The 26,468-nt window shown below is 41.2% G+C and overlaps 1 protein-coding gene across 2 annotated transcripts in view; it reads right to left on the bottom strand.

The window, feature by feature from the left end:
- Positions 1 to 26,468, bottom strand: part of IQGAP2 (IQ motif containing GTPase activating protein 2) — a 303,569-nt gene that overhangs the window by 133,074 nt on the left and 144,027 nt on the right. For both annotated transcript variants that reach the window (XM_036278805.1, XM_036278806.1), the window contains exons 3-5: positions 19,778 to 19,934; positions 11,731 to 11,808; positions 8,085 to 8,161 (exon numbers count right to left, since the gene is read on the bottom strand). In XM_036278805.1, the coding sequence (XP_036134698.1) occupies positions 8,085 to 8,161; positions 11,731 to 11,808; positions 19,778 to 19,934 (312 nt within the window). The remainder of the gene's footprint in view (positions 1 to 8,084; positions 8,162 to 11,730; positions 11,809 to 19,777; positions 19,935 to 26,468) is intronic.

Here is a 26,468-nt window from a genome sequence, read left to right as displayed (position 1 = left end):
ACATTGATCAGTTGCCCTCTGTACGTGCCCTGACCAGGGATGGAACCCACCACTCAGGTATGTGCCCTGACTGGGAATTGAACCGGCAACCTTTTGGTGCACAGGACAATGCTCAACCAACTGAGTCACTTGGGTTGGACTAATTGCACATCTTTTAATCTTTTCATTTGTTTCTTGGGTGTTGTTTCTGTTCACTGAATTGCATGCTTTTTCATAGTGTTGGTTTCCCTCAAATGTTTGGCATTTCCGGATGTTGGCTCATCTTGGAATTTCAGATTTGTTCTTTGTCAATGCTGATCACAGTTCCTCACAACAATACCCCGCCTTAGAGAGTCACAGGGCTGATGCCAGGAGGGCGCCCAGTATCTTGCCTTCCTAGATTGGGGCTCCCTGTTCCTTACTGGGGTCATCGGTTATCTTGGGTACTGCTTTGCTACCCTGCCATCACCATCTACACTTGCTGCCTTGGGGAAGGCTCAGCTGCTCTAGCCTGACTGTGCTGGCTTTGAGACCTCCTTTCTCTCTGCTTGGAGCAAGCCCCATGACAGTTCCTAGCTCTGCTGCACCCCCCCCCCCCCAGTGGATTCTGGGCCGCGGTCTTCCCCTGTCTCGTTTCTCCGTCAATCCAATCCTATCTGTTTGCTTTCGTAGGGAGTTGTTTAAATTTCTGGTCAATGGATGGCATTCTTTCTTATTGCAAATTATTATTTTTTTAAATTACTACTTTAATAATTTCATATCAGTTTTGGAAAGAGAATAACACAACTATGCTCAATGATCTTGACACAACTGTTTTCACATTATCTCCTTCGTTTATCCAGTCATTCATTTAATTACTATTTATGGAATATCTACTATATAAAAAAAATGTTCTCTACCACGCTGTCCTAAAACAAAGGTATTTAGGCTTTATTTTAAAAGTTACCACTAGGTGGTGCTGAGAAGTTACCACTTTGGGATGAAAGAATCTTTGCTTTTAAATTTATTTTAAATCTTGGTGGGGGGGTGGAAAGAGATAAACCACAGAACTTATAGCATGTATGCATAATCAATGGACATGGACAACAAAGCCGGGGACGAGGTGGGGGGGATGGGGAGAAGGGTGTCAATGGGGTAAAAAAGGAGAAACATCTGTAACAAAAATAAAATTAAAAAAAAAAAAGCATCCTCAGGTGAGGATAAAAAAAAAACAAAAACTCAAGTATGCACAAAAGCAAAATAAATAAATAAATTTATTTTAAATCAGATTTTCTTAAAGTAGACTGGATAAGGTAGAAATTTCATTTGCATGTACATACTTCCACTAAAACTTTTTAAAAATGTTAAGGTATTTATTTTATTTGGCTTCAGTTTTCAACATTGTCTCTGATGTTGAGGTTTAAACTATTCTTTAAAAAAGATTGCTGTTCACAGCGTGGGAGTTTTATACCAAATCTCTGTGTGGGAGGGCTTTCGAGCAGATTACTCAAAGAGGCCAAGGTTTACTACGAAGCTTGTACTTATCCACTGTTCCCAAGCTGAAAAGAATCAGCAAGGGCAGCTGGCTACATCCCAAGCATTCACATTCAAATGAGCCCTTCATTACCTGAAGCAGATAGAAAATCCAGAGTCTTAATCTTAAAGAAAACCCAGCCCATCCAATATAAAAAACACCAATTTCTTACAGCTCTTCAACACTGAACTGACTAAGCACTGTTAGGACCTAATAGCTGACACAACAGGTTGAGGGCATTCCAAAGAAAGCTGTGGAATGAATGTCTCCATTGCTTGCCTCATATAAGAAAACATGTGGTGTGAAATAGATTTTCGATCACAGGACAAGGTGCGGTGCACCTGTGCTGCCTCCGACAGAGGCCAGGGGCAGAGGGGCTGCCCAAGGCGACTAACGCCTCACTGGTCCATGTGCTCCTATTGGCACAGATAATATCAGTTTAAGTCCCGGAAGCAAGGATGTTTTTATAAAGTACTATTAGGGTTTTTTTCCTGGTACTTTCAATATATACATTAAAAGGTTCTATTGTAATAAAATGCAAAGTTAAAAGGCAAGAGCTGGATTTATTTCAGCTTTTCTGGATCACACCATGTGCAGTTCATTTAATGCTATACTGTGTGAGATGACTTCGTAAATGAAAGCCTCATGGTTGCCTAGAAAGAGCACAGACTTGGGATCAGGAGTCCTGGATCCTGGCCCCAAGATGCAATATTTAGATGTGACTCTCAGCAAGTCCATAACCCAAGCTTTCAGCCTTCGATTTAGGAAACGAAGGATCTGGGCTAAAATAGCTCCCTAAAGTCTTCCCAGTTCTAAGTTCCACGACTCTTCATTTTAAACTATCCTAAATATAACAGTTTAGAGGCCTTGCTGAAGTTCCAGTCTGGTGCCACTATTCTTTTCATCTTCTGAGTAAGGAAACATGTGACTCCCTTCTGAAGCCAACGACTGGCTGAGTCAGGAGCAGTGCAGGTTCCCGGGTCACAGCCTGCGGGCTCGACTCTGGCCTTCACTGCTGTGCGACCTTGGGTGGCCTCTCTGTGCTTTGGTTGCCACGGTTATAAAACGGGACTAATAACAGTATGTACCTCATAGGTGTGTTAGAAGGATTAAATGAGATTATACCTGTCAAGTACTTTGAACACTGTCAGGCATATAATTAAAAGCTCAGTAAGCGTTAGCCTTTGTTTTTATTACCACTGCTATCCCCTGTTCAATACATGTGTCCTTCCTATACATTTAATAACCCACCACAGTGGTTTTCCCACTTTCAACACTAAGAACCTTGTACTATTTCCCCTCACTGACTCCATGGGCGAAATGGTTTTATCTACTGAAACAAATTATTTTCCCATCTTAGTCACATACATCGCTGTCAGTATCATGTCCAAATCCAGTGTTCTGTACCCAATTTTTAGTCAAAAAAAATCAAAGGAACCCTGAGGCAGTCTGATCATTGGGAAAGCAGTTAAACCAACTGGCAAGTTATAAGTACAAATACCAGAGGCTTCAAGTTGGAGCCAGTGGTGCATGTGCTGTGTTGGGTCGAGACCTGGTTCACAGCCCCACAGAGCCTAGAATTCAGTAGGACAGAGAGACAGTCTAACTCCAGACAGAAAGAGACAAGACGACAGTTCAAAATGCGAAGAGAAGTATGAACAAGGAGTGACTTGAGAACATGGAAGGTGCAACTGGCCTCCTCACCCGAATCCCAAACACTGCCATCTCCAGTGTCTCTCCCGAGAGCATAGGATTACAGTCTGTTCTTTGGGTTAAGGAACTACCTGTAGGACACTTATTTATCAGAGCAAATGTGTTCTCTGTCAGAGATACAATCAGTCTGGCAAAAGGCAACCATCAGTTTCTTAACAGGAAAAGGGTGGGTGAGGGAAGGGAGGATGAGACAGGCAAGTCATGCATTCATTCCCGAGGAACCGCTTCCAAAGGAAGCTGGGAATCAAGGCAGCACCTGCCTGCGAGCGAGGAGGCAGAGGAGCCCTTCCCCGAGCAGTCGGATTCAGAAGAGCTGGCCGGCCAGAAGTGGGGCTGCGCAGCCTTTCAGAAATGCAAGGCCCGCACGAAGGGGCTGCTTTGGCCTCTGGCTGATGTGAAAACACGACTGACTGCTGGGACAGCAGCTCCCGGCTGCAGAGGAGCAGCCTCCTCACACAGGGGGCGCACACTGACCACCTGTCGTTGTCAGTGGAGTAGAATCTAAACGCTCAAATCAACTGCATGCAGTGAGAAGAGAGGAATCGAAAAGGATTCCTTGCAGGGTAGTTGCTTCCATGTCATAAAGCAGGAGCACTTAGGATAGGACAGACACAGCCTGTCGTGACCAGAACGCAAGGATATTGCAAGGAATGTGAGGGACAGTGCTCCAAGGACAAAGGGTGGCCAAACTGAATTAGTCTGGTCCCTCAGAAAAGAAGAACCATCTCGGTGAAGTCTGTGAAAGGCCGGTTCGAAAACAACAATCAACAGAGAATGGTATAAAGCATACAAAAAGGAAGTTGTAATAAATTAAATAAGACATGCATAATTATTTGTATTGATGTTCACAAGTTGGAAAATGTTATTAAAATATGAGTGTTTTTTTTTCTGTAACTGTCTGTGGAGTACAGATACATACTTGTTTCCATACTGTATACATTACATATATGCTACAAAAAGAATAAACACCAGGAACTCTGGGGCAGCCAAATAGTCCTAAAAAGCCACAGAAGTGTCTCCAAATAAGAAAGGACTGAGGAGTACAGGTGGTGACAAAATAGTCCGGTGGAAAGAAGTCTAGCATTGATAGTCACACTCAATAGTTTAGCAGAGAAACACGACCTGAGATGATAAATCAGCCAAATGACCCAAACTGCACTAGGTAGAGTCAATCCCTCATCTCCTCAGGGGGAAACCTCTAGAAAGCCCAGCTAATTTCAAGAAAATATTCAAAAGGCATACATAAGCTTTTAATAATGTTAACAGATCAGGCCAATGCATCATTATGACAGGACAACGGGTTGTGTAACACTGGCCAAACGAGACCTGGAAGTAAATCATTTCTGGGTGACGGGGTGGGGGTGGGGACCAGATTAGAAACAAGAACCTACCTGAAAGCCATATACTGAAAAGTAAAGAAGAAGGTCTGACTGATTTCACAAGTCAAGTTCAGCCTGATGTCTGGTAGCCAGGGTCTGACTCGCCGGGGGAGAACTCAAACTGGTGCCATGTTCTGACCCACAACTGATTGGGCAGAAAGCAGACCTGTAACCTGCAGGGGTATTCCTTGTTTCTGGTGCTCATAAGATCATGCCAACTCTGAGTGGGTATCAAAATATTATAGTCCTAGGATGAGTTGAAAGTAGTATACAAATGACGAAATGGATGAAAGTTATAGAGTGGATCTTTTAGAATAGGGTTAAGTGTGGTAAGTCTGTAATAACGTATCTGGCCATTTCTCCTGCACTTTTAGATATCTGAAGTGTTCAAAAACTCAGGCCTACTAAATTTAATTGTTTAAAGAAATTCAATTTTAAAACTAGTGTTTAAACATTTGACAGTTGTTTAATATACTGAGAAATAAACAACATGCAAACGTGTTCTTCTCCAGGTATAAACAGCCTCCAGACAGTTAAAAAAAATCAGTAGTATTGCCTGACCGATGTGGCTCAGTGGTTGAGCGTTGACCCATGCATCAAGAGGTTGCCTATTCGATTCCTGGACAGGGCATATGCCCAGGATGTCAGCCTGAACCCCACTGGGGGGGTGTGCAGGAGGCGGCCAATCAATGTTCTCTCCCATCGACCTTTCTATCTCTCTCTCCCTTTCCCTTTCCCTCTCTCTAGAATCAATAAAGAAGAAATACATTTTTAAAAAATCAGTAGTATTAACTCCTTAGCAAGGCCTCACTTCTTGAACTGGCTCCTTCTCATTGCACAGACTTTAAAGCATTCCAAATGAAACCCTGCAAGAGAAACATGCCCATATACACTTCTTAAGTCCAAAAGATACCCCATCACAATCCTGGTTTTCATTTGATGTTGAAACAGTGGGTACTTTAAAGGTTTTCCTTTGGTGCTCTTTCTAAATTTTCTAATTTTTCCACAATGAGCAGATTTTATTTTAAATAAGAAAATAATAATAAGCATTTCTTTGAAAAAAGAATGAAGCCACACATCCCTGAGGTCTCTAGATTAGGCAAAGATTGAGGATTTCCTCTGGGGCGGCTGTGCTGAATCACCGGTATCTGGACTCAGAACACCAAGCTGAGAGACGAAGGGAGCAATGAGTGGCAGGCAAGGAGCCTGGGGTCAGAAGTAAATTAAAAAGGTAAGGGGCAGGCAGATACAAACAGGAAGCTAGGACAAGAACCCAGGGGGCCTCAATAATCCAAAAGACAGGGAACAGAAGACAAGTCTGCAGGGGCAAGAGCTAACTTTGCAGATCACAACAGGCCCACAGGCTGGAGCAGGAGAAAGACAGTGGGTACCTGGGGGGCTCCTCCTGCCTGGCTCCTGATCTATAATCAGAACCTCTGACCTGCCTGATTCCCTATCAGGTCATGACAATGCTCTATACCAGCAATGTTGCTATATCTGCAACCAGAGTATAAAGGCTGAAGACATAACAGTTTATTCTCAGCATCACTTCTAATCATACTGTGAGGGCAAAACCACTGCCCTCACTAAAGGGCTCTGCTGTCCAGCCTCTAAAAGAGTCTTGCCCAACAGAGCAGAATGTCAGCCTCATCTGAGCAAATGCCTGCATTCTCAACCATCGCAGGAAAAAGTTTTGATAGAAAAAACTTTAGATATACTTGAGACTCCTGAGTTCTGTGTCAAGAAGCAGCCATACATTAAGTTTAGAGCAGAGAAAAGCAAAGGAGATTCTCCCAGGGAATGCTGTTGATCAAGTAAATACTGCTGTAAAAGATCCTCCTGAAGGTCAGATCTGGCGAATGACAGGCTCAACGAAATCCGCCCGGGGTAAGTAAGGTACGGAGACTCCATGATCAGTAACCAAAGAACTGAGAAAAACTGTCCTAGAACATTGAACAATGGTATGTCACATACCACTGGCAGTAAGAAGGAGGAGGAGCTGCTCTTCTGTTTTTGTTTCCCAAACTGTTCCAGCCATTGTTGAGACTACGGCAAACACGCTGCCGACCTCAGGGCAGGTCTGCGTGACTTCTGAACGGTGGCACCATGGGACAGGAACTTAGCACACATCTCTTTACAAACTGCTTACCAGTACTGCCCTGGGTGTCCATTCAGGACATCCACGTAAGCTTCTACAAGACACCCCACACGCATGCTACAGGTTCGAACACTAGCACTATGATGCATGGATATGATAATGACATTAACTGATGCCGGCTGGCCTAAAAGGTCACAAAAATAGTACTAACCATGGTGACAAGTAATCATTCTAAGCGCTGAAAAATATTTGACAAAAAATGTTGGACAACACATTTGAAAATATTCCTCAAAATAAGCACTTTTGCACAAACAGCTTTTAGAAAACCTGCTGGCCTATTGATACACGGGCCACATGCAAGGAGGCAGGCATAGAAGTGTTTTTCCCCCAGTTCTAAATTATTAGAGAAAGAAATCATAGAAAAGGCACCTACATTTGGTCTATATTTCTAGCAACTGTCATCTTCCAAAGAAATCTCATAAGTACTGATCGGGGAAAAGTCAAAATATAAGACATAATCAAAATTCTTCTCTCGTAGGCCAGAATTGCAATGAATTATTATAGAAACCGTTTCCTTTGGAGAGGGAAAGAGCCAGGAAGAAGTTAATATAAACCTCTAGGCAGAAGATTCTGCCAGGAAAATGACTTCTAGTGATATAAACACAAGGCAGATGTTCTAAAAGAAATTTAAAACTTAATTAGACATGAAGCCTTCCAGCCATTACCTGTGTTCACACAAGGCAACAGCCAGAAACTGGATTTTTAAAATAATCTTTCTTACCATCTAAAAATCACATTTCTTCCAGGTCATTAATATAAAAACGTGATCTGTGAACTATAAGAATTTCAACATTTGAAAAAATTAACTTATCAAATACTTGCTTTTAAACAATGAATGCATTTTGTTTTGACTAATTTAAAGCAACTTCTAAGTGTCTTCTATTGAACAAACAAAAATTATACTGAATGTTATTAATCTACGATAAGAATTGAACCAAATTGATAATTTTAAGAGTATCGAAACCAAAATTATGCCCTGTAAAACTGCTCATTTGATATATTTTGGCTATCTATGTAAACTTCATTATATCTCAGTAATATTACAGCACTATGAGATTCTCCAGAAGTTTCAACTTCAATTTTTTCCTTATTATATTTATAGGCCTTTCATTCATTTTCTGGTTTTCTATTTTGATTTAGATGAAAAAAATCAGAAAGATATTTTTCAAGTTCAAGGATTGTTTTCATGTGACAATTACTTTAATTTTGTACCAACAAATTCAAAATAACTCAATCTAATAAAAAGTTCTCGAGTTATTAAAATAATTTAAGATCTTTTTTAAAATTAAAAATTTTATTTTATTTAAGTTTACTTTCTAGACTTTTAGTTGTATTTTCCCACCTCAGTGCGTGAATACAATAGATCATTCTTGGTATGTTTTTCCGGTCATAGACATCTGTTGTTTCTGGATAAAATATCTGGAAAACAAAAGAAACAATATTTTTATTATGTTTTGCTTTTCACAAAATTATTGTAAGTCTCCCAAATGATCCTACTTTGATTGTCCTTACTGTTCTGTATTTATTTAAAGGTTGAGGACTCTCTCAGCTACTGCTTCATCTTGCTCTACATAAGTATTGATCGGGGAAAAGTCAAATTATATGACATAATCAAACTTCTTCTCTCGTAGGCCAGAATTGCAATGAATTATTATAGAAACCATTTCCTTTGGAGAGGGAAAGAGCCAGGAAGAAGTTAATGTAAACCTCTAGGCAGAAGATTCTGCCAGGAAAATGACTTCTAGTGATATAAACACAAGGCATCTGGTCCCCTGCTTGATAGTGCGCCACCTAGTGGTGAGAGAGGGAGGGGGAGAGAGGGAGAGACAGAGAGAGGGAGGGGGGAGGGGATGGAGGAGGGGGAGAGAGAGAGAGAGACAGAGAGAGAGGGAGGGGGAGGGGAAGGAGAAGGGGGAGAGGGGGGAGAGACAGAGAGAGAGAATGAATGAATGAATGTGTGTGTGTGTGTCTGTTGGAGGGTGGGGTTCACAGCCCACCACTCCAAGGCTGTGTCCACAGGGTTAGTTAGGTAGGTAGCAGTTTCACTCCACAAGGCTTGAGCCAGTGCAGACTCTGCTTTCTGTAACGGAGTCACTCCTGTGACTGTCCAGAGGCCCAATGGCTTGAGAAGGCTGTTCTTCTTCAGCATTTTATTACTAAGAACTTGGCTAACAAGTTCTGTCAACATGTATGTATACCCATACATGGATATTTTCTTCTGCTTAAAGTAATACATTTCACTGAAAAAATGTGGAAAATAGACAAAGTACGAAGAAAAAATACCTATAATCCCACCTTCAGATTGTCACTATTAGCATTTTGGGATATTTTCTTCCAGTCTTTTTTCTGTATATGTCTCTAATTATCTGATGTTTTGCATGTATGCATTTGAAAATAAAACTGTACATATTGTAAACTTGTTTAAAACACTTAATAGCACATGATCCCTTTTTTTATTCTGTAAGAATATTATTTCTAATGCATACATAATTCTTTCATTTTTTTTAAACCATAATTTACCAGTTCCCCATGGTTGAACATTTTTTGTCCCCAATTTTCCCCTCTATTATAAGTTACTGCAGTGAACATCCTGTATTTTCTGAACACCTGATTAGTTCTTTGGGATAGATATCTAAATATAAAGTTACTAGATTGAAACATCAGAACATTAAGGCCTTTAAAATCTATTTATATTCTCCTTAAACTTGAAATTAAAAGGCTAATAAGAAACATTTCAGAATGGGGCACCCAACTTACCTGTTGCTAAGCACCAAAAAAATGAATAATGAGTCTCAAAGCTTCTAAGATAAGCATATTGGTATTACTTGCTTCCAGTAAACATTTTATAAAATTTGAAATAAAAATTAAATCATGTACCATAAGGTGGCATTTGATAATGAAATGGAATTTTGTGTTGGACATTGAAAAAAGCTGAGAAGCCCTGGCCGGTTTGGCTCAGCGGTTAGAGCATCGGCCTGCGGTCCGGAGAGACCGGGGTTTGGTTCCTGCTAAGGGCACGTACCTCGGTTGCAGTTTGTCCCCAGCCCTGGTTGGTTGTGCGGGTGGCGACCACTCGATGTGTCCCTTTTACATCGATGTTTCTCTCTCTCTTTGTTCCCCTCTCTCCCTCCCACTCTACCTGAACAAAGAATGGAAAAATGTCCTTGGGTGAGGATGACAAAAAAAAAAGAAAAGAAAAAAGCTGAGAAAAGAAAGCAAAGTTTCTTGAGATACAAATGTATAGTCACTGAGCACTTAAAGAAATGTCTGTAGCCTAGGAAACTTCAAAGGTCTTTACAACTATCTTTTAACACATTTGCTGTTAAAGCATCAGTAGAAGAGGACTCCCAATTCAGAGCCACGTACCAGGTTTAAAGTTCTAGAAGTAAGCAGAGGACAACCACTACCCCCTACCTTTTCTTTAAACAAAGACCCTTTCTATTTCTATTTCTCCTGGAAAATCATTATGAATGGGTCTTCTTTTAGCAAGGAGATGGGATCAATTTATGGTTCACCAGAATGTTTTATTCAGCACCGTGTCCCTGGCACCCAGCCTGATGCTGAGCACAGAGTAAGCACTTAATTCTGATAATGAAGAATTAATAGCAAATATATTAGCCAATTCAGTACACTGTTGGTAGCAAATATATTAGCCAATTCAGTACACTGTTGGTTACTCATCCTGCAATGTCATGTATCAATGACTTCACAGTAAAATTCAGTGTTAAAATAGAATCTGCTATGTGGATCACTTGTTCAACTTAAAGTCAAGGGAAACCTGGCCCTACATACACACCGCTGGAAAAGGTTTAAATCTATAGAACATAATAAGATTACCCTAATCTAAAGTATGTTGCCCCAGACAGAAAAATCCTATTGGAATTTCCTTCTTTATTAATCTGTTTACCACCTAGTCCCTGGTTAGTACTTGCTAAATCACAAACTAGCAGTGTCTGTACCTTGGTTGTGGTGATGGTCACACAAATCTGTCATGGACTGAACGAAACCCCCCACGTACATACAAATGAATGTGTATAAAATGGTGTGCTCTGAATATAGTCTATAGTCAAGTTAACATTAACAAATCAATGTCAATCTATGATTGTACTACAGTTATGAGATGTCACCACTGAAGGAAACTGAATGAAGAGGACACGTAGATGTACTATTTTTGCAACTTCCCATAATTCTATAATTATTTCAAAATAAGACGTTTAAGAAATAGCTCTACAATTTCTATCAAATGTAATTGTTTCCTCATTTCCCTTACTTGCCTGTGGGTTGCACAGGCTGAAGGGTGCCGGGTCTTTGAATTTAACAAGCTCTGAATATTTGCTGAAAGATTTAGAAGATCTATTTCAGAAGTAAGAGCTATAACCTCCCTAGCCTTTAAAGTTTACAGTAATACAATGCTTTATAGTAATAATTTATAAAAAATAAATTTATAATAATAATTTATAGTGATACAATGAGATTAGGAATCTTAAGTATAAATAGTCATACAAAAAAGGGAGGTAGCTATTTTAAATCAACTTCCTAGCCCAGCTGGCATGGCTCAGTGGTTGAACATCCCATTCAGGGCACATGCCCAGGCTGTGGGCCCAATCCCCAGTGGGGGGTGTGCAGGAGGTGGCCAACTGATGTTCTCTCCCCTTGATATTTCTCTCTCCCTCTCCCTTTCTCTTTCTCTCTCTCTCAAGTCAGTAAAAGAAAAATAAAATAAAAAATCAATCAATCAACTCTCTACCAGCTACAGCTTGTTCTGACCTTGTTTAATTATATACACTTCTGCATGACTGCTCTTGATCTGTACACCTACTTCATTCTGAGTTCTTGCCATTTGTTACTTCACATAGGCCTTTCCGGGGGCAGCGAGGCAACCTACTGCCTTAACATACCCAGTCTACCAAACCACCTTTTAGAACGAGGATTCATACATTACCCCTTTTGGCTTCCCAGTTCAGTTTCCACAGTATTTGAAGGCTTACCTTGGGTAGACCAATAGACTCCATGGCTCTTAACCACTGGACAGTATTATCTGTGTGTCGAAAATGAAGGCCGGACTTCTAATAGAGGGAAGGAGGAAACACACCAAAATGAGTCCTTTGTAATAATTTTTTTCATTAGTAGGATGCTTTTCAATTGTATTTCTCCTAGAATAAAGTTATCAGAGCCCACATAAAATAACTAAAGACACAGTAAGGGAACTACACTATTCAATAACATGCCAACCATCCGTAAGAGACCATTCTAGTTTCCATTATTCACACATTTGGGATAACTCTGAAGTAGAATCTCAAAGACCATTTAATGTCTAGCACATGCCTAAGGATATTTTATGAGACATATGTACACATACACGGTGTCAAGATTTTGGCAACAACAGCTGAGAAGCCTAGTAACTGCAGGAAAAACAGACAGGGTTTTAGAAGACTAAATAAAATGCTTTTCCCGTGTGTGGTTTCTGGTTCTGCGAAATCATTTTTTTCTAATGGTTAATGCAATGTTCTGTAGAAAACCTGGAAAACATAGAAAAATACAAAGATGAAGAACCACACCCACAACACTGAGCTAATTTGAGTAACTATTCCTTCTGCAATTTAACCCTAACCTTGGCCTTATACAGTAAGTAAACCTTCGGTGGAAATGTCTATAAAACCTGTTCTACCCATATACTAAAAACAGTCTTTCTATATCTTCCATTCTTCTCTGCAGTCCTAATCAGCCAGCATTTTTCTGCATATTCTATAAATATAGCATACTTGCCTCTATCTCATCAAGTTGTATCAGGTAATGAACCATTGAGAGCTTAAAATGGTCTTGTATGATTAGTTAAATGGATTAGCACAATATTATCCATTAGAAAACAAAAAAGTAGCCCTGGCCGGTTTGGCTCAGCGGTTAGAGCGTTGGCCTGCGGTTCGGAGAGACCCGGGTTCGGTTCCCGCTAAGGGCACGTACCTTGGCTGCAGTTTGTCCCCGGCCCTGGTTGGTCGTGCAGGTGGCAGCCACTCGATGTGTCCCTTCACGTCGATGTTTTTCTCTCTCTCTCCCTTCCTCTCTCTCCTTCCCTCTCTATCTGTACAAAAAAATGGAAAAATGTCCTCGGGTGAGGATAAAAAAAAAAAAAGAAAACAAAAAAGTAAAGTGAGCACCGTGTCATAGGACTAACATACAACAATTACATTCAGAAAGTCTGCTCCTTTCCATCTTCTGTGACCTACAATCTAATAGTTTATTTAACAAAAAATATACTTGTTGCTGTTAGAAATTAAGAAATACAGCAAATTAACATTTGTCAAATGTTTATGCCTTTTTAATACTGGTCACTATTTACTGAGATTGAACTGTGTGTGTCAAACACTTTATGCAAATTATGTCTAATTTTCAAAACACATGGCAAGGTAATTATCATTCCTTTATTTGACAGACGAAGAAACATAGGCCAGAAAGATGAAGTGATTTGCCTAAAGTCAAAAAGCAAGTATGTGGTTGATTTAGGATTCAAGATGAGGTCTCTCCAGATCTGAAGACCTGCCCTGTGCTAAAACCCCCAGAGAACACAGGTCTTAACGGTGGCGGGAATATTCTTCAGAGGAAAGAAATTAGGTAGTTACTATGAAATACCCGAGGCAGGGAGAAGGAGGGTGAGCAGAAAGCAACCAGAGAGGAAGAGAGAGCAGCCAGTTACCAGCTGGGCTGCAGTGTCTGAGGGTTTGTAACTCAGCATACACAACTTGGGCAGAACACAAACAATTCTCACACATGGGTACGCTGTGGCCATGGAGGGACAATTTGGAAACAATCCACAATCAGTCAAGGCAGAGAAAAGGCCCTTTGGCACCACAAAAAATAATTAAACATCCCCCTTCTTTCAATGAAGATGAACAACTTGCTTCTTGTCTCATGTTCGTCTAGTCTCTAGTCAATCTTCTCGCATCCTAGATAAGGATCCCTCTTCCTGATAACACACAAAAGATAAGGAGAGTCCTTGCTTCCCTAAATCCTTATTAGCACGACCCAGCACAAGCCCAGATCCACACTCAGCCCATTTCTCCTCCTCCTGACTCCACGGGTATGTATTTTTCCTTGTTACGATGAGTGAAATAAAACTAATTTTGTTTGATCCCAGGTGGATTTCTGGGAGTCTTTGGCCGACGGGCTTCAATAATTTCAAACCATGTAACAAAGGTAGTCCATCCATTTAGTGGTCTTATTAGCTAGGTAACCTCAGAAAAGTTATCAGTTTCTCTGACCCTTGGTTCCTCAGCCATTATATGAAAGTAGGATTGCTTCTAAGAGTTAGAGAGATTAAATGAGAATATTTACAAAGCACTTTGTTGCAAAGTGCACTTAAGAATGCAATAAATGTTAGCTATTGTCATTATTATTCTACAACACTGGGCTTGAAACTCATTCACCTTTAAGGTCAGAGAAAGGTTTAGCCCTTCATGTCACAGGCTCTGAAAGAAAGGGTAGTTATCTTGGTAATAGTCCTACAGTAAATAAAATGGCAGATTTCAAACCCTTCACCCATTTTATCTTCTTTTTAAAAAATGTTCCATTACAGCTGACATGCAATATTCTATTAGTCTCAGGTGTACAGCACAGTGGTTAGACCTTTTCCTTCATCCACTCTGAACGCCCGGAACACTGCCCTCAGAACCTCTGACCCGCGGCTGCGTACTTAAGAAGTGAGCCTCAGTGGAACAGCTGCATTACACACTTTTGATCTACAGATTTACTTTAATTAGAACGAAAATGGTCTCCTGAACAGGCTCAAAATAATCTCAGTCTATTATCACCATTTTTAGCTTGTCCATTTCTTTTCACCCATCCTACATATTAATACTAGTCTTGGTGGCATGTCTGTGGTCATACGCAAGCCAAGGTTTGTTACTGGCCAGCCAACTAATATTTTTCAGGTACTGGAGTAGAAAATAAATGCTGCTTTTCCACGGCTGAGCTATTACAACACCAGCAAGCAAGGCTATTATTTTTTAAATCTTTTAAAATAATAGGTTTTATTATGTCTGAGGTCATAAATATTCATTACATAATTAATAGATACTTCATTCGGGGATTGTGTCTTCTGCTGAAAGGGCAGGGCTATTCTTGCTTAACTCGAGTAGATCAGGAATTACGTAAGTCTTCTTTGGATGGTAACTTCTTACATAGCAGAATCAAAGCATTTTAGAACTATGAGGGAGCTTAGAAACCAACGAGCATTCTAAATGTGCTTACAGATGAGCAAACTGAGGGCCCAGGTGTTTAAGACACATGCAGGTTGACCCAACTTATTAAACTCAGGGCCAAGACTAGTTTGCAAGACTCCCGACTCCAAGTCCAAATATTCTGTTCAGTTAACTGCTCACAGCCTCAGAACCTCAAACATTCGCCTCAAACATTCCTAGTGTGCTCACCTCTACCAGGCACTGTGCCGAGTGCTTTGCATGGACGATCACATGTGTTCCTCAAGTATCTCCACAAAGGTTGATGCTATTATGATTCTTCTTCTCACTTTACAGGAGAGGAAGCCGAGGCTCACAGAGGCGAATTTAGTGGTGAGGGCCAACAAAATATTTTGATTCACAGCTCATACTACTAACTGCTGGGTATATGCTTTCCCTATCGAAGGCTCACCAAAATAGTCACCAATCACATACTGGAAGTCTGCAGTGATCTGTGCAGTGTCAGAACAACACCTTTTTTGGTCTTTGAGCTTTGTCAGGCTGAGTCCTCTCCAAGGAGCGCCTTCCTCCTCCTCTTCTTTCCCTCGCCCATCCTCGTCTGCTGGATCATCCTCATTTTTCAGGCCTTCACCACAGAAACCTGGCTTCTTCACCACCCCGTCCCCCTTTAGAACTCAACTCTCTTCAGTTGTCTGCCACTGTCCACCCAGCTGTCTTCACTGCCCTCCACCCACTTCCAATCTCTTTCCAGGATTCACCCTTCGTTTTCAGTCTTGAATCCATTTACTTCTTGGCTATGCAGGCCATTGTCACCTGGACTGAATAATCCCCTTCCTGCCTCCACCCGTATCCTCCCTATTTATTCTGAACCACACGGAGTAGCAGGCAGGCCTTTCTAAAGCACACACTGTACCATGATGCCTCTGATATTTCAAAGGCTTCCTCCCACCCCCAATCCTGTTCCTAGGATGAAATCATAGATCCTCCACGTGTGACTTCCTGATCTGTCTTTGCTTCCCTCCTGGTCCATTTCCCACCACGATCCATCACTGCAGCCTCACAGCCACTCAGTCTGGCCAAGCTCTAATCTCCCTTGAGAAGCCTTTCACAAATGGGTCCCCCCTCTTTGGACTGTTCTCCCTACTCCCTACCCCAAACTCTGCCCGTGATGATTTCCTTCTCGTTCTTCCAGATCGAGGAAACAGCTTCTCAGAGAAGCGCATCTGTCCACTCTGTCAAGTTCTTCCTCCACGCACTTACCACATTACCAAGTATATTCACCCACAGTCTGTCTTTCCAATTGTAAGCACCATGAAACCATTTCTGTCTTGCTCTTCACTCTGTCTTGAGTGCCTGGCACATGGTAGGTATTGAAACGTATTGTATGGATGGATACGTTCTATGCTGTATGCATGTCTATCTCAGTACAACTTTATCTTCTTTCCCTGTTACTTTATTAAAATTTATTACAGGCATGTTATCTGCCATGAGAGCAGGGGTTCTCAAACCTTAGTAGTACTTAAGAAAAGAACCAACCGGGGTGATTATTAAGAGTGCATTTGCTGGGTCTCTGTTCAAGAGATTCTGCCTGACTCAGTAGGCTGGGTTGGGGTTCAAGATCCATAATTTTAAATACACCCATGGGATGGTTCTGCAGGAGGTATGAGCATCACACTTCAAGGAAGGGTGTCAAACTCGAAACACTTGGTTAAGTATCAAACAAAGCATAGAAGACAAGAAAAGAAATGGAGTCCTGTGGTTATCTGAAACTACTGTCATTCATTTTTTTCACCCAACAGCTGTCTCTCTAGCAACGATCATGGCCAGACCCTGCACCATTCACCAAGGATATGGTAGAGAAGACACACATGGTTTTTGCCTTCGTGACAAGATAGTCATTACAGTATACCATGGTGTATCCAAGAGGGACAGTATCAGGTGCCACTGCAAACATGGCATGGTTATATAACTGCGACCTGGAGTGGGGGGTAGAGGTGGACAGGGAAATAATGCTCATCATTGGGTGGTTTAGCTCTAAACCCAGGACATCTTTCTAACCCTAAACTAAAAGTAGCCAACATGGTACATAAGCCGGGAGAGAGGCAGGGGCAGCATGAATGCTCATCAGCCCCCCTCAAGGGCGTCAGTGCCCAAGCTGAAGACGTTGGAGCTTGGGGATGAAGCCCGTGCCTGGGGACACACTGACCGGCAGGCTGTATTTTCTGGCTGCCGTCGAGGCAGATCCTGCAGGGAGAGCCCACGCTCGCTGAGCTCGTGGCTTCCAGACGGCACATCAAGGGCTGGGCCCGTAGCTTTCCACAGCTTTGCCACAGCCCCATGATTTAGTGTTCCTGGGAAAGGACCACGTGAAGGGCTTCAGTCCCGAAGAACACAGGAACCGGAAGTTTATTAAATCTCCTGTTGACTAATATTTGTCTCCTTTCATTTTTGTAAAAGAAATAAAATGGCCTTAAAACAACGTTTTATGATTACATGGCAAATCATGAAGCATTCCCACTGAGGGACATTAAGCACCTTCAGGAATTTAATGAAAGGAAAAAGAGAAACACCTTTCTTCTCCAGGGATGTGTTTTCTTCTACATCACAGCTGGCATCAACCCCCTCCTTCTGCCACTTCCTTTCTTTCTGCCCTTCTCCTAGCATCTCTTCTTCTGGGCACCCCAGCCTTCCAGAGGCCTGAAGGGGGAGGGGATGGCACAACACAGCACTCCCCTCTGTCACCATGTTCAACTTGGGGAGTATTCACCTGCCTAGGCTCAAGAGAGATTTTATTTTATAGCAAAAGATTGGAAAAATTTCCCATCTTCATCCCAAAGATAAGTAACTACTTATTCAAATAGTAGGGTCTCTAAAGCCAGCAGGAAATAGAACCCTGTTCAGTTGTTGGGACTGAACTGGAAGAGACCCCTACATTCAAGGTGTGCAATGTCCCAAGAGGAGGAAGAACTAGCCTATTGTCTTCTCTGGGGCTCGCCTCCACTGAAGGCCTGTCTTTCTTTCCCTGATTCTCACCATCCACAACATCAAAACAAAATATCCACAATCCCCTTTCAGGATGGGCTGGAGCCCAGCCCAACTACAGCTTAACTCTGTCATCAAATCTACATGACAACTAGTACTAATAGGCCTTGACCATTGTAGAAACAATGAAAAAAAGAAAAAAATGCATGCTCTAAAATGTGGACAAATATGAATTTACTTTGTGATGTGGGTATATAAATCATTTTTTCTGTGCTTTTCTGAACTTTTAAAAATATTTTTCACAATTAAAAAACAACTTTAATTTTGGCTGGCTAAGTCACTGTTTCATTAAAGTCTTGTAAAAGGCTAGAAGGAGCTGAAAACTCTAGGGTGAGACATATGACTGAATAAACTCAAACTCATTTTAACAAATACAAATACTTATTCATAACATCCTTCAAGGCAGAAAATTTTGCTCAGTTACCTTTCAGACTACACCATGAAAACAGACTTGTCCAAAAAGATGTCAATTCATCTTGTCTACTGTTAGCCTATATGATTATTCAAACATTTGCTCTGAATTCAACATACATATTTTTAAAATGAATTTTATCTCAGTAACAACTGAAGGCTACTGTGAATCATGTAATAAATGGGAACTCATTCCAATTTCAACTATATTTAATGTTGTCCTTGCAACTGTAAGAGAAATAAATTTTAAAGCATACTTGAAAATCTGCAAAATAAAAAATACTGATAGAAATAACTTATTAAGAAAATAATCAAGTTTCACTCAGCCAGTGTCAGCCAGTATCGCTCAGTGGTTGAGTGTCAATCCATGCACCACGAGGTTGCTGGTTCGATTCCTGGTCAGGACACATGCCCAGCTTGTGGGCTCAATCTACAGTGGGGGCATGCAGGAGGCAGCCAATCGATCTTCTCTCTCATTGATGTTTCTATCTCTCTCTCCCTCTCTCTCTAAAATAAATAAAGGGGAAAAAAATTAAAACTCCTTTTTGAAGACACATCTAATGAAGGGGTCTTTTAGGTCAGCGTTTACTTTTTCCTCCTTCACCTTATAATGGAAAAGTTCAAGCATAAAAATGTAGACAGAATAGTGTAATGAATTCCTATGCACCCATCATCCAACCTCAACAGTTATGAACCCATGGCCAGTCTTGTATCATCTATCTAAGCTCCTCCCAATAATTTTGAAGCAAATCCTAGATATATTACTGTATCTATAAATACTTAGACAAGTTCTCTAAAATATGCAAATTTTTTTATTGACACAAGATTGATGATTATTTTGGTATTGTATTCTCCTCCATGTATCTTCTCAAATTAGCTGTGAAATAATTCTTAAAATTAGTTGCATAAGAAAAAGTTAGTCTTATTTTGTTTTAAACATCAAATGGAAAGGAATTCCTACCTCGTAGTCAACATTACTACTCATTTATCACACTGGCCCTAACTCTTTGGGGCCACAAGTTCAAGTCCCAGCTGGGTACTTTATTCCTTGACGAGAATAAGGGGAGTAATAAAACTGTGTGGAAGTGAAAAAGAGGAGGGGCAGAGTGCCCCCACTTTTACATTTACTGGCGCTAATAAAAATGACCTCCACGAAGGAATGATGAGGGGAGCTCCACAAATCAGAGGTCTCACAGCCTCAGCCCAGAAACAGAAACACTTTGCTTTTAAAATTGCTGTTGCCTCAGGAATGATTATTAACAGGCTTCAAAGACCAAGGACATCCTGCCTCCCTCGAAATTCTTGCAGAAACACTAAACGAAGGGAAAGGAAATGAAATACCGTACTTTCACTTTTAGCTGGAAGCCAAAACCAATTAGATCTCAGTTACCTTGTAACGTGTTTGTTCCACATCATAGATCTTTTTCTCCGATACCATTTTCGGGGCAAAGAACTTGGCTAACTTTGCAAGGTAAACTCCATTCCGGAGCCCTTCTTCCAGTTCAGTGGTTGGTGGCAACTCTTCAACTAAGCAGACTTCCATCCACCTAAGGCGATTAAACAAACAAACAGTGTTAAGTGACTCCAGCAGATGACCTTCTAGACATGAAGAGATAAGGCATCTTGCTCTGTGTGATGGTGACAGAAGGAAGGAGCGGGGTTGGGAGCGCCTTTAGGTGTCACAGATGGAAAGTGAGGACTTGTGGGTGGGACAAGGATTCAGGACACAGGATGCACAAGGGGTACAAGCCCAGAGGCACTGAACTCACTCCCATGCCAGAGCTTGTCAACTTCACCTTTAGCTGAGTCTTTGCCGATTCTCTTTTGTACCAAAGAGGAAAAAGGTCAAACCATTTTGTATGGGTGGAATTAGGCCTGCTGACTTTACAGAAAAAAATAATTCCACTGTATGCACCCAGAGGAGATTCTTGTCAGGGCTGTGCCCTTGGGAAAGCATAATTCAAGGTAAAACCCACATTGCCTCAGGCCACACGACTACCCGGAAAGGTAGGAAGGCATGAAGAACATCAAAACTCAGAAAGCAGACGTGGTCTTCTTTAAATAATACACATTCCTTCTTCCGACACCAGGCACTTACTACAACATGCTTACCTTTTTGGAAAGGTACGTATTTACTGGGTTCTGAAAAAATATTTCAAAACAAGATCAGATTAAATCTTAGAACATTGTGCCAGTATTGTAGAAAAGAGAGCACCAAGGTCATTACTGGCTCAAGGACACACAGAGGGAGGGGAGCCGGGCCAGTTCCCATTTCACACTGGCGTGCCGAGAATCTGCCAGTTATGAGGATAATGCCCTTCCTGTCCATGCCCAAGGAACTATTCCCTACTATAAGATCCAGGAGGCAGGTGTGCAGGCTCTCAGTGGGGGAGTCCCCACTTCCCTGCAACCGATCCACAAACAAATCATAAACTGTTAGTGTGAGCACCATACCTTCTAGCTAGTGCCCCCAGAGGATCGTTAACACAACGGCGGCTGATCCTATCAACATTTGGCGGACACTGGAGCACTGTTCTGCAATACTAACAACTGATCCCGATCCAAGCAGCGGACACTGTAACACGTCTGAACTGCTTGTAGCTCTGGACAACATCTTTTAAAAGCTCAAAGAGCCCCTAATAAGCAAGGAGTATTTACTAACCAGTTATGAGGCACTGTAAAACATGGAATATATGAGAAAAATATCAACATAAGCCCTGCCTTCAAAGAGCATTAAATATAATTGAGAAGGCAATGCAGCTACAAGGAAAAACCCGAGACCATATGCAAGAGGCAACTATGCCCAATGCTATGGGCTGGTGCATAAGAAGAAAAAGGTGGGAAACATAATGTGGGGGGGGGGGGTTTATCACTGGAATAATAGGGAAAATATCGCAAAGGTAGTGGGACCTGGATTTGGTCTTGAAAAATAAATATTTGGAAAAGCAGAAGGAATAGCAGATCCAGGTAGCAGGACAGACAAAGGCATAAAGGACACATGGCCAACTCATGAGAGAACCCAGAGAAGACCTGGGCCGCTGGGGTTCAAGAGGAGAAAGGAAAGGAAGCCGAGCATACACAGGGAAGCCGGGCTCCGGCTGACCTAGCACAGAGGGAAGGGTTGCTATTTGCTGCCACAGGAAGCAGGGAGCGATCGAGGAGCGACGTGATGACATGGTAATTGCAGAAAATTAATCTCGTATGATGGATGTCCCGGAGACAAAGCGCTCTGTCAGGCTTTTCCCTTTGTGAGAAACCGAGGGACGAGGTTAGACAGGAAGGAATGGGAAGGGAGGAAACACTTCAAGAAAACAGTAACAAGACTTGGTGGCAGCTTAGAAAGGGGTAGAAGGAAAGAAACATTACCGGCCAGGGAAAGGGGCCTGGTGTGAAGGGAGCTCTCTGCACCAGGGTCTCCATCCACCGGGAGACCCAAGCACGTTCCCTAACCTCTTGGGGCCTCAGTTTTCTCCTCTGCTAAAGGGGGAGAGAGAGGGATGGGATGATACCCCAGCGCTAACATGCTAGCAGGACCACGAGACTGGGAGAACAGGGACAGGTCAAAGGAGATGAGGAACTTGGCTTTCACGTATCACATGCAGAGGAAATAAGGGATGTTTGGTTTATCTGAGCCTTGTTTCAAATAAACGGAAAGAAGAGTACCATAGACTTGAAAAATTTAAAGGCAATTAAGAAATCAATAATGTTGCCTTTTTAATAAAAATCTGGCCAAGTTAAAAGCCATCGCAGTAGACCGAATTTCTAATCTAACTCAACTACGGATTACAGCATTAATTATGCTATTTCACATTAAAACACAATCTATTTTCAAGTAGTTATCTTAAAAATGTTAGGAAATTGCTTTGCACACAGCAGTATGTAATTGCTTCATAATAATCCTGTGACTGGGGTGCACGTGTGAGGAGCGGGGAGAGGTAAGTGGACAATGATAGCAGCAGCAGGGGGACGTAAGCTAGCAGGTGGGAGATGGGCTGGAAGCTAAAATACCAATAACTCTGAAGTCCAGTGTTTTAGATCTGGGTTTGTCAAAAAAAAAAAAATAATAATCACATTTATTGTTGTGATATAGAACTTTTTTTTGTTGCAATTTTTATTAATTTATTTTTGTTACAGATGTTTCTCCTTTTTCCCCCATTGACACCCTCCTCCTGATCCCCACCCCCAGCACTGTTGTCTATGTCCACTGACTATGCATACATGCATACAAGTTCTGTGATTTATCTCTTCCCTCCCATCCTCCCCCTCTTCTGAGGTTTGTCAGTCTGTACCCTACTTCTATGTCTCTGGGCCTATTTTGTTCATTATATTCCACAAATGAGTGAGATCATATGATATTTGTCTTTCTCTGATTGGCTTACTTCACTTAGCATAATACTCTCCAGGTCCCTCCATGTTGTCTCAATGGATAAGAGATCTTCCTTTCTTACAGCTGCATAGTATTCCATTGTGTATATGTACCACAGCTTTTTTATCCACTCATCTATTGATGGGCATTTAGGCTGTTTCCAGATCTTAGCAACTGTAAATAGTGCTGCTATGAACATAGGGGCACATACATTCTTTCTCATCGGTATTTCAGGCTTCTTAGGATATATTTGCAGTTGGCTTAAAACACTAATGACACCAAAAACTTAGGTTAGCTGCAGCCTATTTAAAATGTATTCATTGCTAATGTTTATGACAACAGGAACTGCTCAAAGGCAAAAGCCTTCTTGTTTTCCTCTTTATAATCCCTTGTGCCTGCCAACATGTTTATATATAGCGGGTATCCAATAAATTGTTATTAAATGAAAGATTCTGCCTGCTTAAGAAAAATTTCCAAGCAGCAGTTAAAATCTTTTAGGATGCGCCCAAAGACTTGTAAATGTAACATTTTTGCAACTTGAGGCATCAATGGAGACACCTTTTCACTGCCTTGAAAGTCAAAACATGATGCTATTATTATCAATGATAACTAGTATTTATTAAGTACTATTTTGTGCTAGAACCCAGATTTAATGTTTTATGGGAGTTATCATTTAATCTTCAAGATCAACCCATAAGGAAGAGGTGTTATCAGGATCACCATTTGCAGATCATCTGAGGCTCAGAAAAATCACAAGGCCACACACCTAATTATTGAAAAACATCAAAAAACTGCCAGGGGCTTCTGCTCCTTCTAGTTCAATTTTTAACTTCTCCAAACTCACAAAACAGAAGAATGAATCCTCCAGCCCAGTCCTACAGCCCTATGTAAAATAAAAGTGATAACAAAACACGCCAAGCTGCTTCCAGAGTAGAAGGTCAGAGGGTAGAATAGTCATTGTCAGAGTTTAGAACATTTCCTGTGGTTTCTTTTCTTTTCTTTCCAGAACTTCCTCCTCGTCACTTCTTTGTCATCTACCCTGCAAGAGTAAATGGCCTGGGCTGTCTCTGTGGGTGCTGTTGCAAGCAGTAGTTAGACATGGAAAGCGTACAGCCTATCCAACTCAAGTTACCTGCTCAAGAACTCCCAGGGACCAAGACAGGATCACAAAGGGTCTTCTCAATAAGGTTACACAAGAAAGAACTATACTACTGCCAGTCTCAACCTCAGTAGCTTATCTGGTCACACAAACTAGCATTATCTGGTCAAACCAATAAAACCTCTTCCGTGTGACTTTTATGGTCTGTTGGGGTCAAACTTCCTACAACAATCACAGTGTAGAAACAACTGGCCCGACGTTACAGAAGTCTGGCTCTGTAGTAACCAGCTGGAGATACTGGAACGGGTCACTTCAAACCCTGGGCACTCACAGTTTCTGCCCATGAGTCTAAAATTATAATGGAATTCAATATGACACTGTAATTATGTAACATGATTTTATTTTATTAACATTTTCATTGAGAAATAATCCACACACCACACACTCACCCATTTAAGGTATACAATGCAATGATTTTTAGCATATTCACAGGGTTGGGAGACAATCACCGTTACCAATTTCAGAACCTTTTCATCACTGCAAAAAGAAACCCTTTACTTGTTAGCAGTCACTCATTAACCCAGATTCCCAATCCACTAAATCTGCTTTCTCTCTGCGAATTGCCTGTTCCGGGTGTTTCATATAAGTGGAATCAGGCACTATGTGGCCTTTTGTGACTAGTGTCTTTTACTTAACATAATGTTTTCAAGTTTGTTTTTGGAATAGGATGTATTAGTACTGCATTCCTTTTTACTGCTGAATAATATTTCACTGTACGAGTATATCCCATTTTATTTATCCATTTTTTAAATCAATATCTTTTTTTTCCTCCCCACTTTTTGGCTGCTATGAATAATACTGCTTAAACATTAATATAGAAGTTTTGCATGGACATATGTTCTAATTTCTCTTGGGTATATACCTACAAGTAGAATGTGTAATCTTTTTAGGAACTTTCAGACTGTTTCCCAAAGCAGCTGCAATATTTTCTATTCTCACCAGTCGTGTATGAGGATTCTAATTCCCCCACCTCCTTGCCAATACTTAGCTGTCTTTTTTATTATAGCCATCCTAGCAGATGCAAAGTGGCATCTCATTAGGGTGTTGATGTTCATTTCCCTGACAGCTAATGATACTGGGTATCTTTTCATGTGCTGTGGCCCTTTTGAATATCTTCTACAAAGTAATGTCTATTCAAATCCATTGCTCATGTTTTAGTTGGGTTGTATTCCTATAATTGAGTTATGAGAGCTCTTTATATATTTGATATATAACCCCTTATCAGATATATAATTTGAAAATATTTCTCCATTAATGTGTGTTGGCTTATCACTTTCTTTTGAACTATAAAAAAGTTTTAATCTGACAAAGCCCGATTTACTTGTTCTTCTGTTGTTTGTACTTTTGGTGTCATATTAAGAACCCATTGCATAACTGAAGGTCACACATATTTACCTGTTTTCTTCTAAGAGCTTTAGTGTTAATGCTTATATTTAAGCCTCTGATCCATTTTGAGTTATGTTTTGTATGTGGTGAGAGGTAAGAGTGCAAATTCATTTGGCTGCATGTGGATGTCCAGTTGTCCCAGCACAGCCCTATTTGTCAAGAGTATACCTCACCCCACGAAATTGTCTTGGCACCCTTGTTGCAAATCAATGGACTGCAAATGTGAAAAGATATTTCGAGACCCCCAATTTTATTCCAATGATCTATATGTCTATGATTTATATATGATAGTACATAAAGTATGAATACATAAAATCAAGCTAGAAAGACTTCATATGTCATCAAAAGCCTATCTTCAGATCTGACCCAAAAATCCACAAATGAAAACCAGAATTGGCTGTGTCCTCCTGCTGACCTTGCGGTTGCTGCTTCTTCCCCGTTCCTTTTGTGGATTATTCCTACTAAGCCACGACACCAACATATGACTGTCTCAGCCCCAAACAGAAGTAAAAGCCATTTCTTCTTTTTTCCCCTCCTTTTTTTTATTCCTCACCTGAAGATATTTTCTACTTATCATTAGCGAGGGTGGGAGGAAAGGAGAGAGAAAGAGACAGAAACAGCAATGTGATAGAGCCACATCGACTGGCTGCCTCCTGTGTGACCTGACCAGGGCCGGGACAAACCGCAACCAAGGCACATGCTCTTGACCAGAATTGAACCCGCATCTCATTGGTCTGTGGGTTGACACTCTAACCACTGAGCCAAACCGGCCAAGGTGTAAAAGCCATTTCTTATGAGCATCTTAAAGGTTGCTGTAGAACACCTTTCTTTCCATGTACAGGGGCTCTTTTCCTATTAGTATTGCTTGTTTTCTCTTCTTTCTGCATGAAATAACTGGATCACTTACAAGGCACAGAGAAATACAATGGAAGTAAAAGAAATGTCCTTTTTATCATTCAAGCACTCTGTCTTCAATCCCTGCCTCCCTTTCTTTCAGTTGAGGTGGCTTCTGTAAACAGCCCGATGTGCAAAAGTCCAAGGTGTGATCCAAGTGAGACTGGGAGCGGGGGAGGGGAGATGCCGGGAGAAGGATGAAGGGGAAAGGTGACATTTTTCCAATTTTAGCTTTAGGCCAAAAAGAAAAATAATTAATGTCATTTTGCCTTGCAA

This window comes from Molossus molossus, unplaced genomic scaffold (assembly GCF_014108415.1).
Source record: "Molossus molossus isolate mMolMol1 unplaced genomic scaffold, mMolMol1.p scaffold_m16_p_3, whole genome shotgun sequence".
Lineage (NCBI taxonomy): Eukaryota > Metazoa > Chordata > Mammalia > Chiroptera > Molossidae > Molossus > Molossus molossus.
This window is presented reverse-complemented; position numbering and strand designations above follow the sequence as displayed.